The 14,019-nt window shown below is 39.6% G+C and overlaps 1 protein-coding gene across 2 annotated transcripts in view; it reads right to left on the bottom strand.

The window, feature by feature from the left end:
* ACER3 (alkaline ceramidase 3) overlaps nt 1-14,019 on the bottom strand; it is a 144,648-nt gene that overhangs the window by 77,110 nt on the left and 53,519 nt on the right. For both annotated transcript variants that reach the window (XM_004016342.6, XM_060399500.1), the window contains exon 2: nt 10,857-10,967. In XM_004016342.6, the coding sequence (XP_004016391.2) occupies nt 10,857-10,967 (111 nt within the window). The remainder of the gene's footprint in view (nt 1-10,856; nt 10,968-14,019) is intronic.

Here is a 14,019-nt window from a genome sequence, read left to right as displayed (position 1 = left end):
CTGTTTCTATAAAAACTACTTAAAATATTTCAAGAAATGTTTAAAACACACTTAATAAAATTGAGTTGCTAATAAAAATTGCTCTTGATACCTGTATATATATGTTACAAATTAGGGAAAATTCTGTATTCAATGTCTTGAAGTTCTTTCCAAGGGCTTCTATTTTAAATAAATCGTTTTTATTCTAAGGTTTAAAATTTTCTGTTTGTTTTTCAATGCAAAAAAGACTAATCAGAACTATAATTAGGGTACTATATTCAAAGGCCATGCTCTGCATCAAATCATTGTCAAAGATTATACCACTATGCTTCAATTAAAATAAAACTTAAAGACGGCTATATATATTTTTCAATAATTATAGCTTTGACTCTTTGAAAATTAACAGAATAAATATCACTCCCAATCACATCTGATAATACAGCTTCTACTGTGATGAAGCTCAGTTCAATAAGCCTTTATTGAGTACTTCCTATTTGCCAAATTCAACTACAGATGCTGAGGTACAAAGATAAGATCCAGTCATTGGCCTTTATGAAGCATACAGACTAATGGAAGATACAGGCCGATAAACAGAAGATACCAGTACATGGAGAAATGGGAAGGAAAAAAAGATATGCATAGAGTGAACTTCCTTGGTGGTTCCGCTGGTAAACAACCCGCCTCTCGATGCAGGAGACATGGATTTGATCCCTGGGTAGGGAAATCCCCTTAAGATAGAAAAGGCAACCTGCTCCAGTATTCTTGCCTGGAAAATTTCACTGACAGAGGAGCTACAGTCCACGGGAGTGGACATGACCGAGAGCGCACGCATGCACATGCACACACATACTACACACACACTACCATAGAAGCACAGTCCTTGGGAAGAGTTGGACATGACTGAGAGCAACACACAACACACACACACACACACACACTACACACTACCGTAGAAGCACAGTCCTTGGGAAGAGTTGGACATGACTGAGAGCAACACACACACATACACACTACACACACTACACACACACTACACACTACCGTAGGAGCACGGTCCTTGGGAATAGTTGGACATGACTGAGAGCAACACACACACACTACACAATGCCATAGGAGCACGGTCCTTTGGAGGAGTCAGACATGACTGAGAGCAACACACACACACACACACACTACACACTACACACTACCATAGGAGCACAGTCCTTGAAAGAGTTGGACACGACTGAGAGCAACACACACACACTCACACACACACACACACACACACACACACACACACACACACACTCTACCATAGAAGCACAGAAGATGAGACTTACGAAGGAAGCCAGAGAAGGCAAGAATGATGCCAGAGGAGTCTGTCTCAAGAATATAACAGTTAGCCCAACAAACACAGTAAATGTGGATGTTATCAAATTATTTGAACAAAGCCATTAGAGAAAGACTTCAAACCCTTTGCTACTCTTGGTTAAAAAAATATCAGTACTGATATTATCACATTTTTTTAGTGCTCAAAAGGAGATGAGAGAAGTAAAGAGTTACTGAACTCATCTTACTAAGGAAATGAGGAAGTGGGATGGTGGCTGTCCTTTTTCAAAGGAGAAACCAGAAAATTAGATAAATTAATGGCAAGAGAAAAAAACCAAACCTTGTGAGCTATTTAAACTCATACAATATACTATAAAGTAAAAAGATAAAAATGAGGTGAATGACTGTTTATCCTGAAAGGCAGACTGGCCACTTAATCTATGTCTCACTCAAGGGCTGTTTTTATCCAAACGTTTCCAAATATTCTCTTGTCACTGTTTACTATATCACATTAAAGCCTGATCTTTAAAAAAACTGCTAGTTTATTCCCTTTCGAAACCCCATTTAGAAATAGAAAGAAATAGAATATCACCTTTCTCCTTACAATATTTTATATTTTGCCACTATAAAGCAACCACCAATTTTTGCTAAAATGTATTGGCTTTATTGAGATGCAATTCACATGTGTGTGTGCATGCTCAGTCATGTCTGACTCTTTGCAACCCCATGGACTATAGTCCGCCAGGCTCCTCTGCCCATGGGTCTCTCCAGGCAAGAGATCTTTCTACTGATCTCTCCTCCACTGATCTCTCTACTGTCTACAGTTTTGTCTTTTCCAAACTGTCATACAGTTGGACTCATACAGTAAGTAGCCTTTTCAGACTGGCTTTTCACTTAGTAATATGCATTTATGGTTCTTCCATGGCTGTCCATGGCCTTATATAGCACAGTTCTTTCTAGTGCTGAATAATATTCCATTGTCTGGAGGTCCCACAGTTTATTTCTCCATTCACCTATTAAAGGGCAGATTAGCTCCTTTCAGGTATGGCATTATGAATAAACCTGCTATCTGTGTGCAGGTTTCGGTGTAAACAACAGGTTTCATCTCTATCAGGTAAATGCCAGGGAAAGTTAGATTATATGGTGAGAGTATGTTTTGTGAGAAACTGCCAAACTGTTTCAAAGTGGCTGTGCCATTCTGCATCCCTACCAGCAATGAATGAAAGTTCCTGTTGCTTCAAAACCTCAGTTCCTTTTCAACAAATATTTACTGGGCACTTAATGTTCCATGGATCACTGCCTTATCTAACTCAGTGAAACTAGGTGCCATGCTGGTAGAGCCAGCCAAAATGAATGGGTCACGGTGGAGAGTTCTGAAAAAATGTGGGCCACTGGAGAAGGGAATGGCAAACCACTTCAGTATTCTTGCCTTGAGAACCCCATGAACAGCATGAAAAGGCAAAAAGATAGGACACTGAAAAATGAACTTCCCAGGTCAGTAGGTGCCCAATATGCTCCTGGAGATCAGTGGAGAAATAACTCCAGAAAAAATAAAGAGACGGAGCCAAAGTGAAAACAACACCCAGATGTGGATGTGACTGGTAACGGAAGTAAAGTCCAATGTTGTAAAGAACAATATTGTATTGGAACCTGGAATGTTAGGTCCATGAATCAAGGCAAATTGGAAGTGGTCAAACAGGAGATGGCAAGAGTGAACATTGATATTTTAGGAATCAATGAACTAAAATGGACCAGAATGGGCATATTTAATTCAGATGACCATTATATCTACTACTGTAGGCAAGAATCCCTTAGAAGAAATGGAGTAGCCCTCATAGTCAACAAAACAGTCCGAAATGCAGTTCTTGGGTGCAATCTCAAAAATAACAGAATGATCTCTGTTTGTTTCCAAGGCAAACCATTCAATATCACAGTAATCCAAGTCTATGCCCCAACCACCAATGCCAAAGAAGCTGACGTGGAACAGTTCTACAAGACCTTCCAGAACACCAAAAAAGATATCCTGACATAAGGGGACCGGAATGCAAAAGCAGGAAGTCAAGAGGTACCTGGAATAACAGGCAAGTTTAGCCTTGGAGTACAAAATGAAGCAGGGCAAAGGCTAACAGATTTTTGCCAAGAGAACACACTGGTCATAGCAAACACCCTTTCTCAACAATACAAGAGACAACTCTACATATAGACATCACCAGATGGACAATACCAAAATCAGACATCTTGGAGTGCAAAATCAGTGGGCCTTAGGAAGCATCACTATGACCAAAGCTAGTAGAGGAGATGTGAATACCAGACCACCTTACCTGCCTCCTGAGAAATCTGTATGCAGGTCAAGAAGCAACAATTAGAACAGGACATGGAACAATGGACTGGTTCCAAACTGGGAAAGGAGTAGCACATCAAGGCTGTATATTGTCACCCTGCTTATTTGACTTATATGCAGAGTACATCATGTGAAATGCCAGGGCTGGATGAAGCACAAGTTGGAATCAAGACTGCCAGGAGAAATATCAATACCTTCATATATGCAGATGACACCACCCTTATGGCAGAAAATGAAGAGGAACTAAAGAGCCTCTTGATGAATGTAAAAGAGCAGGGTAAAAAAGTTGGCTTAAATCTCAGAAAATTCAGAAAACTAAGATCATGTCATCTGGCCCTAGCACTTCATGGCAAATAGATGGGAAACAGTTGAAACAATGAGAGACTTTCTTTTCTTGGGCTCCAAAATCACTGCAGATGGTGACTGCAGCCATGAAATTAAAAGACATTTGCTCCTTGGAATAAAAGTTATGACCAAACTAGAGACCATACGAAAAAGCAGAGACATTACTTTGCCAACACAGGTCCATCCAGTCAAAGCTATGGTTTTTCCAACAGTCATGTATGGATGTGAGAGTTGGAACATTAAGAAAGCTGAGAGCTGAAGAACTGATTTTGAACTGTGGTGTTGGAGAAGACTCTTGAGAGTCCCTTGGACTGCAAGGAGATCAAACCAGTCAATCCTAAAGGAAATCAACCCTGAATATTCACTGAAAGGACTGATGCTGAAGCTGAAGCTCCATACGTTGGCCACCTGATGGGAACAACTGACTCACTGGAAAAGACCCTGATGCTGGGAAAGATTGAAGGCAGGTGGAGAAGGGGACAAGAGGATGAGATGGCTAGATGGCACCACTGACTCGATGTACATGAGTTTCAGCAAGCTCTGGCAGTTGGTGACGGACAGAGAAAGCCTGGCATATTGCAGCCCATGGGGTCGCAAAGGGTCAGACATGACTGAGCGACTGAACTCAATTAAACTGAACTACCAACATTCCATGGCAGTTGTGGTGCAGTTAGTAAAGAATCTGCCTGCAGTGCAGGAGACCTGGGTTCGATCCCTGGGTTGGGAAGATCCTCTGGAGAAGGAAATGGCAACCCACTCCAGTATCCTTGCCTGGAAAATCTCATAGACAGAGGGGCCTGGTGGGCTGCAGCCCATGGGGTCACAAAGAGTTGGGCACGACTGAGCAACTAACACTTACCAACATTCCAAGCATTTCCATTGGGATAAAGGAGTGAATAAGAGATATATGTTTCCTGTCCTAAGAACTGTTAGGAAGCCACTAAAAATATGAGAGAATCCATTTCAAAGCTAAGGGAGTCTATGCAGGGGGTTACTACCTTATCTAGTGAGTCAGAAGAGGGATATCAGGGGAAGTAACACATGGAGTTAAATAGGTGAAAAGAACTTTTTAAAATGAGATCATTTTATGTAGAAGGATCATTCAACATAAAGGAATGACAATGCACTTAAAGAAATAAAAGAGCTTGGCTTCAACTATAAACATTGTTGCATCAAGTGAGAAGATTGCCATGATTTGCAGGCAGTAAACTGAGAAGAGCTTTTAAAGTCATGCTATGATTTGAACTTCATTCTAAACACAAAGTTGTTGAAAAACTACATTCACATACATGAACACATAAGTACACACAGATTAACAGGACTAACTTTTGCAGTAAAAAAATATCACTGTGGTTACAAGGCAGGAAAATGTTTACAGGAGTAGTTTCCTAACTTTGATAACAAAAAAAAAACTGTTTAGGAACTCCATATATGTGTATTTATTTATAAATTGTATACACACTACTATGTTAAGATACTCAGTTCAGTTCAGTCGCTCAGTCGTGTCCAACTCTGCAACCCCATGAATCGCAGCACGCCAGGCCTCCCTTTCCATCACCAACTCCCAGAGTTCACTCAGACTCACGTCCATCAAGTCAATGATGCCATCCAGCCATCTCATCTTCTGTCGTCCCCTTCTCCTCCTGCCCCCAATCCCTCCCAGCATCAGAGTCTTTTCCAATGAGTCAACTCTTCACATGAGGTGGCCAAAGTACTGGAGTTTCAGCTTTAGCATCATTCCTTCCAAAGAAATCCCAGGGCTGATCTCCTTCAGAATGGACTGGTTGGATCTCCTTGCAGTCCAAGGGACTCTCAAGAGTCTTCTCCAACAACACAGTTCAAAAGCATCAATTCTTTGGCGCTCAGCTTTCTTCACAGTCCAACTCTCACATCCTTACATGACCACAGGAAAAACCATAGCCTTGACTAGATGGACCTTAGTCGGCAAAGTAATGTCTCTGCTTTTGAATATGCTATCTAGGTTGGTCATAACTTTCCTTCCAAGGAGTAAGCATCTTTTAATTTCATGGCTGCAGTCACCATCTGCAGTGATTTTGAAGCCCAAAAAAATAAAGTCTGCCACTGTTTCTAGTTTCCCCATCTATTTCCCATGAAGTGATGGGACTGGATCCCATGATCTTCGTTTTCTGAATGTTGAGCTTTAAGCCAACTTTTTCACTCTCTTCTTTCACTTTCATCAAGAGGCTTTTAGTTCTTCTTCATTTTCTGCCATAAGGGTGGTGTCATCTGCATATCTGAGGTTATTGATATTTCTCCTGGCAATCTTGATTCCAGCTTGTGTTTCTTCCAGTCCAGCATTTCTCATGATGTACTCTGCATAGAAGTTAAATAAGCAGGGTGACAGTATACAGCCTTGACATACTTCTTTTCCTATTTGAAACCAGTCTGTTGTTCCATGTCCAGTTCTAACTGTTGCTTCCTGACCTGCATACAGATTTCTCAAGAGGCAGGTTAGGTGGTCTGGTATTCCCATCTCTTTCAGAATTTTCCACAGTTTATTGTGATCCACACAGTCAAAGGCTTTGGCATAGTCAATAAAGCCATAAGATCTATTTCATTGCTTATGCTCTTTAGGTCTTCCAGATATTGGTTGATATATTTTGTTCACCCCATTTGTCTTGTACTGAATTGTAGCATATTAAAATCTTCTGTTATTCTATTTAACTAGACCATATAATGTCCATACACTGTTCTTCAGTCCTTATCCTATCATTGTTTTAATCTTAGATTTATAGTTAAATGTATTAAAAGTTCATTATCAGACATTTTCCCAAGTCTGCCGAGTTTTCTCCTAGTTGAATGAACATAATTCTCCAGACAATGCAGTCAGTAGAGCTTTCTGTACTGAAGGTGATGTTCTAGGTCTGCACTGCCCAACGTGGCAGCCATAAGCCACATTTGGGTACTGAGCACTTAAAACATGGCTAATGTGATGGAGGAACTAAAATTTACATTTTATTTAACTTTCATTTATTTAAATTTAAACTGCCACATGTGGCTAGCAGCTACTAAATTAGACAGAGCAATACTCATGGATTCATCTGGAAGGAGTCATGTGTGTAGTTTTCAATGAGTACTTGTATGTTTAAAACTGTTTTTCCACAACCTGGATACCTGAAAAACAATTTGGTTAGAATATAAAATCCTTGGTTTGTCCTAAAAATGCAGTCACACTGATGCTTTTCTTTTTTATGTTGCTGAGGTCTAGTGCCAGCCTAATTTTCTTGCCCTTATGAGTAATCTGGTCCTTTTCCCTAGAGCTGTGAGAATTATTAATTTATTTATTTTTTCATTTTTAAAATCCAGTAATTTTACTAGTCTTTTTCAGAGTGACCATTCCGAGTTAGTTTTACAATACAAAAATGCACCTTTCAAAATCTAGAGTCAGGTCTTCTTCCATTTTCAAAAAGTCATTTTCCTAATTAATTTTAAAACTATAGTTTTAAATATAAGATCTGTATCATTGTTTTATTTTCCTTTTTCAGGAACTTTAATTATAATTATATTGAATCTTCTTTGCCTGTCTTCCATTTCAATCACTTTTTCTCTCACTCTTTATTTCTTTATCTCATTTTCATTCTCTTGCTGTGTGTCTCTTTTTCCTTTCTTAAACAGTCTTTATTAAATACTCAGCACATTGTAATTCAGGATTCATTTCTTTCCTAAGTTTAATCAATTTAATTTTATTTCTTTTGGGAGGTGAGGAAGCTATTTCTGTTAATATTTTTAAATTAATTTTTATTGGTGTTATTAGTTTTTAAATTTTTATCTATTTTTTGGTTTGAGGCTAATTCAGTTAGGAATACCGTGCTGCAGTTTCTTTCTGCTTTATAATTAGTATGGCATCCCACTCCAGTACTCTTGCCTGGAAAATCCCATGGACGGAGAAGCCTGCTAGGCTGCAGTCCATGGGGTCGCTGAGAGTTGGACATGACTGAGCGACCTCACTTTCAATTTTCACTTTCATGCATTGGAGAAGGAAATGGCAACCCATTCCAGTGTTCTTGCCTGGAGAATCCCAGGGGCGGCAGAGCCTGGTGGGCTGCCGTCTATGGGGTCGCACAGAGTTGGACACGACTGAAGTGACTTAGCAGCAGCAGTGGGAAAAGAATAACCACGAATCAAAAGATATTGATTCTCATTTCCTGTTTTCTTATTACAGTAACTGCATAGATGCAGACTGACTTTGGTGGGGTCTATTTTGTGGAAAGAGTAAAGGTTTGGGGTGGCTGAAAAGATTCCTAGTTTGAGACTGCCCCCTTCTGAATTAAGAACGTTACATTCCCTTTCCATATATATTTGTTTGTTTTGGGGGCAGGGGGAGAGGGCCAAGCAGGGAGAAGGGTCTACTGTATTTTAGTTGTTTTGTTTCAGTAGGATCTTAATTCCTGCCTCTAACTTCATTCTTTTCCAACACATCTCCAAAGGCTATCTTCCCTCTTTCTAGTTACTTCTTTCCCAGAAGCAATACCTTTTTCAAAACTGCCACATGAGGCCTTGCATACTTTCAAGTCTTTTACTGTGTACTTGCCACTACTATGATTTACCAGGTCTTAGAATGTTTTCAGAAATTTTGCATTTATCATGAAGCTTTCCCTTTCTCTTGGTGTTTTGTCAGATTAAGTCCTCAACTCTTCTCTCCTCTTTTCCACATAGTTTTTCAAACCTCCCAAAGTCTGAAACACTAAAGACAGTTCTGTTAGAATTTGATATTTATTTCTTGTTTAAAAATTATTTGAAGCTCATAGTATTCTTTGGCACCCCATTCCAGTACTCTTGCCTGGAAAATCCCATGGGCAGAGGAGCCTGGTAGGCTGCAGTCCATGGGGTCACGGAGAGTCAGACACGACTGAGCAACTTCACTTTCACTTTTCAATTTCATGCATTGGAGAAGGAAATGGCAACCCATTCTAGTGTTCTTGCCTGGAGAATCACAGGGATGGGGGAGCCTGGTAGGCTGCCATCTATGGGGTCACACAGAGTCAGACACGACTGAAGTGACTTAGCAGTAGGAAGACTGAAAGTGTGAGCTGCTGCTGCTGCTAAGTCACTTCTTTAGTCATGTCTGACTCTGTGCGACCCCATAGATGGCAGCCCACCAGGCTCTGCCATCCCTGGGATTCTCCAGGCAAGAACACTGGAATGGGTTGCCATTTCCTTCTCCAATGCGTGAAAGTGAAGTCACTGAGTCATGTCCAACTCTCAGCGACCCCAAGGACTGCAGCCTACCAGGCTCCTCTGTCCATGGGATTTTCCAGGCAAGAGTACTGGAGTAGGGTGCCATTGCCTTCTCCGAAAGTGTGAGCTAAGAATGGCTTATTTACTTTCCTTCTTAATCTGTACAGTTGTCTACAAGGATGAGAGGACAAATTCTGAGAATGTCAGTGTTATTCTAGGGCAATTTGGAAGTCCCTCAAATCTTTTTATTCTGTTTTGTGATTTGTCGGTATTTTACAAACATTCTTAAAACACCCCAGGAAATAAAGCAAAGGGTTAAGTTTGTGAATAAGTCTTCCTACTGAAGATCAATCAAGTAACTTTCTCAAAACACCACATATATGAGATACAAAAATTAAACTCTCTCATCAGTTCAGTTCAGTTGCTCAGTCGTGTCCACTCTTTGTGACCCCATGGACTGCAGCACACCAGGATTCCCTGTCCATCACCAACTCCAGGAGTTTACCCAAATTCATGTCCATTGAGTTGATGATGCCATCCAACTGTCTCATCCTCTGTCATCCCCTTCTCCTCCCACCTTCAATCTTTCCCAGCATCAGGGTCTTTTCCAATGAGTCAGTTCTTCTCATGAGGTGGCCAAAGTATTGGAATTTCAGCTTCAGCATCAGTCCTTCCAATGAAAAGTCAGGACTGATTTCCTTTAGGATGGACTGGTTGGATCTTCTTGCAGTCCAAGGGATTCTCAAGAGTCTTCTCCCAACACCACAGTTCAAAAGCATCAATTCTTTGGCTCTCAGCTTTCTTTAAAGTCCATCTCTCACATCCATACATGACTATTGGAAAAACTCTCTCATACACAGTGACTAATATAATTATATAGAATCAGATATGATACACTATATCTTACAGTTTTGTGGTAATTAGATAAATATTGTGTAAATAACATCCACCTTGAATTAAAACAAAAGAAACTGTTTAGCTTAGAAAGTTATATAAAAAACAGACTAGAACCTACTTTCTTTGCTAGTTTTGTTTTTACGATGATAATGCAAGAACATGAAAGAATGATTTTCCCATCTTAGACTCTGATAAAGTTCACTTATCTTCCATGTCACATTTATTGAGGACCACTAACTTGCCAGACAATCAGTATACAAATATAATTAAGATGCAGTCCCTGTCTCATAGACAAGTAGAAGAACAGGAATAAGCTGTAAAAAGTTAGATACAATAGAATAGTCTTTAGAAAAAGTTTTGTAACTCTAGCAGGGTGAGCAGGGAGGAAGATGGGAATAAAATCAGGCAGGAGTACAAACGGAGCGTTAACTCTGTAAGTTTATCTCTTTAAAAAGGAAAAAGTAAAATCTGAAACAAATATTGCAAAATATTAAGATCTGACAAAGTAGGATGGTAGGATACATAGGTATATTTGCTATATTATCCTTGTTCTTTTCTGGATGCTTGAAATATCTTGTTATTTTTTTTAAAAATTTACTCAAAATATAGTTCAAATACTGGTAAGATTTGTGTAATTTAATTCAGAACTTTCAGAATATCCTTAAGTTGTATAATAAACAACACAAAATCAAGAAACAATTTTAGGAATGAATAAGAAAAATTGACTGTCTGAATACTGTACATCATTTTTTTACATCGTTCTTAGATGAAGTGTTTTACATACCTGTGAGTGCTAAATAGGAAGCAGTGTACCGCTTTTCCAGTCCACTTCTAACACTCTGCATCGCACCAAAAATTGGAGGTAAAATCATAATCAGGTTACTCACTGTATTCCCTATAGGAAAAGAAAAGCACAAGAAGATAATGAGATTAATCAATATTAATTTAAATTAAAAGGAGGTGGCTCAGTGCTACAGATTTCGCCTGCCAATGCAGAAGACGCAAGAGACATGGGTTCGGTCCCTCGGTTGGGAAGATCCTCTGGAGAAGGAAATGGCAAGTCACTGCAGTACCCTTGTTTAGAAACCCCCAGGGGCAGAGGAGCCCGGTGGGCTATAGTCGGTGGGGTCACAAAGAGCTGGACACCACTGAGTGAGCAAGCACAGACATACACTTAAAGATACACAGTTAGCCTTTAGCAAAAATAAAGCAGGTGACTTCTTAGAAAGATGATGGAGAGATACTTAAAAGGTGCTAAAGGAAAATAATTTTCTCAACAAAAAATTCTTACAGAAATTGAAGCAAAATAAAGATACTTTCAAACAAATGAAACTAAGAAATTTTCAACCAGAACATCCACTAGAGGATCTAAATTCTCAAGGTAAAAAGCAAAAGTACCTCAGAATAAACCTCAAAGATAACAGCAAAAATTGAGTTGGAAAAAGCAGCTTATACCAATGCTTCTGAAAGAGTGGTCCATTTGCCTTTATTAAAAAAAACATTTTACTTGTTTAGATTTCATCATTCATCTTCATGAAGTTTCTTCAAGGATTTATAGGTACTGTATTCCTTGACTTCCTAAGTGCTTGAGAATATTGTCTTTTGCCTTTATATTCAAAAGATAACTTAGTTATAAACTTTTGGTGTCTTTTTTTCAAAAGTTGGAAGTACTATTATACTGTCTTCCCGACTGAATATTACTATGAAGAAGTTTAAAGCTAGTCTGAATTTTTTGTATGTGACTTCCTTTTTTGTCTGTACTCCTGATGAATTCTTTCTTTCTACTTGACTGTGTATTTGAGTACAACTGGGCATCCAGTCTTCTTGCCTTGAGAACCCCATGAACAGTATGAAAAGGCAAAACGATAGGATACTGAAAGAGGAATTCACCAGGTCAGTAGGTGCCCAATATGCTACTGGAGATCAGTGGAGAAATAACTCCAGAAAGAATGAAGGGATGGAGCCAAAGCAAAAACAATACCCAGCTATGGATGTGACTGGTGATAGAAGCAAGGTCCGATGCTGTAAAGTACAATATTGCATAAGAACCTGGAATGTCAGGTCCATGAATCAAGGCAAATTGGAAGTGGTCAAACAAGAGATGGCAAGAGTGAACATCGACATTCTAGGAATCAGAGAACTAAAATGGACTGGAATCGGTGAATTTAACTCAGATGACCATTATATCTACTACTGCGGGCAGGAATCCCTCAGAAGAAATGGAGTAGCCAGCATGGTCAACAAAAGAGTCCAAAATGCAGTACTTGGATGCAATCTCAAAATGACAGAATGATCTCTGTTCGTCTCCAAGGCAAACCATTCAATGTCACAGTTATCCAAGTCTATGCCCCAACCAGTAACGCTGAAGAAACTGAAGTTGAACGGTTTTATGAAGACCTACAAGACCTTTAAGAACTAACACCCAAAAAAGATGTCCTTTTCATTATAGGGGACTGGAATGCAAAAAGTAGGAAGTCAAGAAACACCTGGAGTAACAGGCAAATTTGGCCTTGGAATACGGAATGAAGCAGGGCAAAGACCAATATAGAGTTTTGCCAAGAAAATGCACTGGTCAGAGCAAACACCTTCCAACAACACAAGAGAAGACTCTACACATGGATGGTCAACACCGAAATCAGATTGATTATATTCTTTGCAGCCAAAGATGGAGAGCTCTATATAGTCAACAAAAACAAGACCAGGAGCTGACTGTAGCTCAGATCATGAACTCCTTATTGCCAAATTCAGACTCAAACTGAAGAAAGTAGGGAAAACCGCTAGACCATTCAGGTATGACCTAAATCAAATCCCTTATGATTATACAGTGGAAGTGAGAAATAGATTTAAGGGACTAGATATGATGGATAGAGTGCCTGATGAACTATGGAATGAGGTTCGTGACACTGTACAGGAGACAGGGATCAAAACCATCCCCATGGAAAAGAAATGCAAAAAAGCAAAATGGCTGTCTGGGGAGGCCTTACAAATAGCTGTGAAAAGAAGAGAGGTGAAAAGCAAAGGAGAAAAGGAAAGATATAAGCATCTGAATGCAGAGTTCCAGAGAATAGCAAGAAGAGATAAGAAAGCCTTCCTCAGCAATCAGTGCAAAGAAATAGAGGAAAAGAAGAGAATGGGAAAGACTAGAGATCTCTTCAAGAAAATTAGAGACACCAAGGGAACATTTCATGCAAAGATGGGCTCGATAAAGGACAGAAATGGTAGGGACCTAACAGAAGCAGAAGATATTAAGAAGAGATGGCAAGAATACATGGAAGAACTGTACAAAAAAGATCTTCACGACACAGATAATCATGATGGTGTGATCACTAATCTAGAGCCAGACATCCTGGAATGTGAAGTCAAGTGGGCCTTGGAAAGCATCACTACGAACAAACCTAGTGGAGGTGATGGAATTCCAGTTGAGCTATTTCAAATCCTGAAAGATGATGCTGTGAAAGTGGTGCACTCAATATGCCAGCAAATGTGGAAAACTCAGCAGTGGCCACAGGATTGGAAAAGGTCAGTTTTCATTCCAATTCCAAAGAAAGGCAATGCCAAAGAATGCTCAAACTACCGCACAATTGCACTCATCTCATATGCTAGTAAAGTAATGCTCAAAAGTCTCCAAGCCAGGCTTCAGCAATACATTAACCGTGAACTCCCTGACGTTCAAGCTGGTTTTAGAAAAGGCAGAGGAACGAATTGCCAACATCCGCTGGATCATGGAAAAAGCAAGAGAGTTCCAGAAAAAATCTATTTCTGCTTTACTGACTGTGCCAAAGCCTTTGACTGTGTGGATCACAATAAACTGTGGAGAATTCTTCAAGAGATGGGAATACCAAACCACCTAACCTGCCTCTTAAGAAATCTGTATGCAGGTCAGGAAGAAGCAGTTAGAACTGGACATGGAACAACAGACTGGTTCCAAATAGGAAAAGGAGTATGTC

This window comes from Ovis aries, chromosome 15 (genome assembly GCF_016772045.2).
Source record: "Ovis aries strain OAR_USU_Benz2616 breed Rambouillet chromosome 15, ARS-UI_Ramb_v3.0, whole genome shotgun sequence".
NCBI classification, from domain to species: domain Eukaryota; kingdom Metazoa; phylum Chordata; class Mammalia; order Artiodactyla; family Bovidae; genus Ovis; species Ovis aries.
This window is presented reverse-complemented; position numbering and strand designations above follow the sequence as displayed.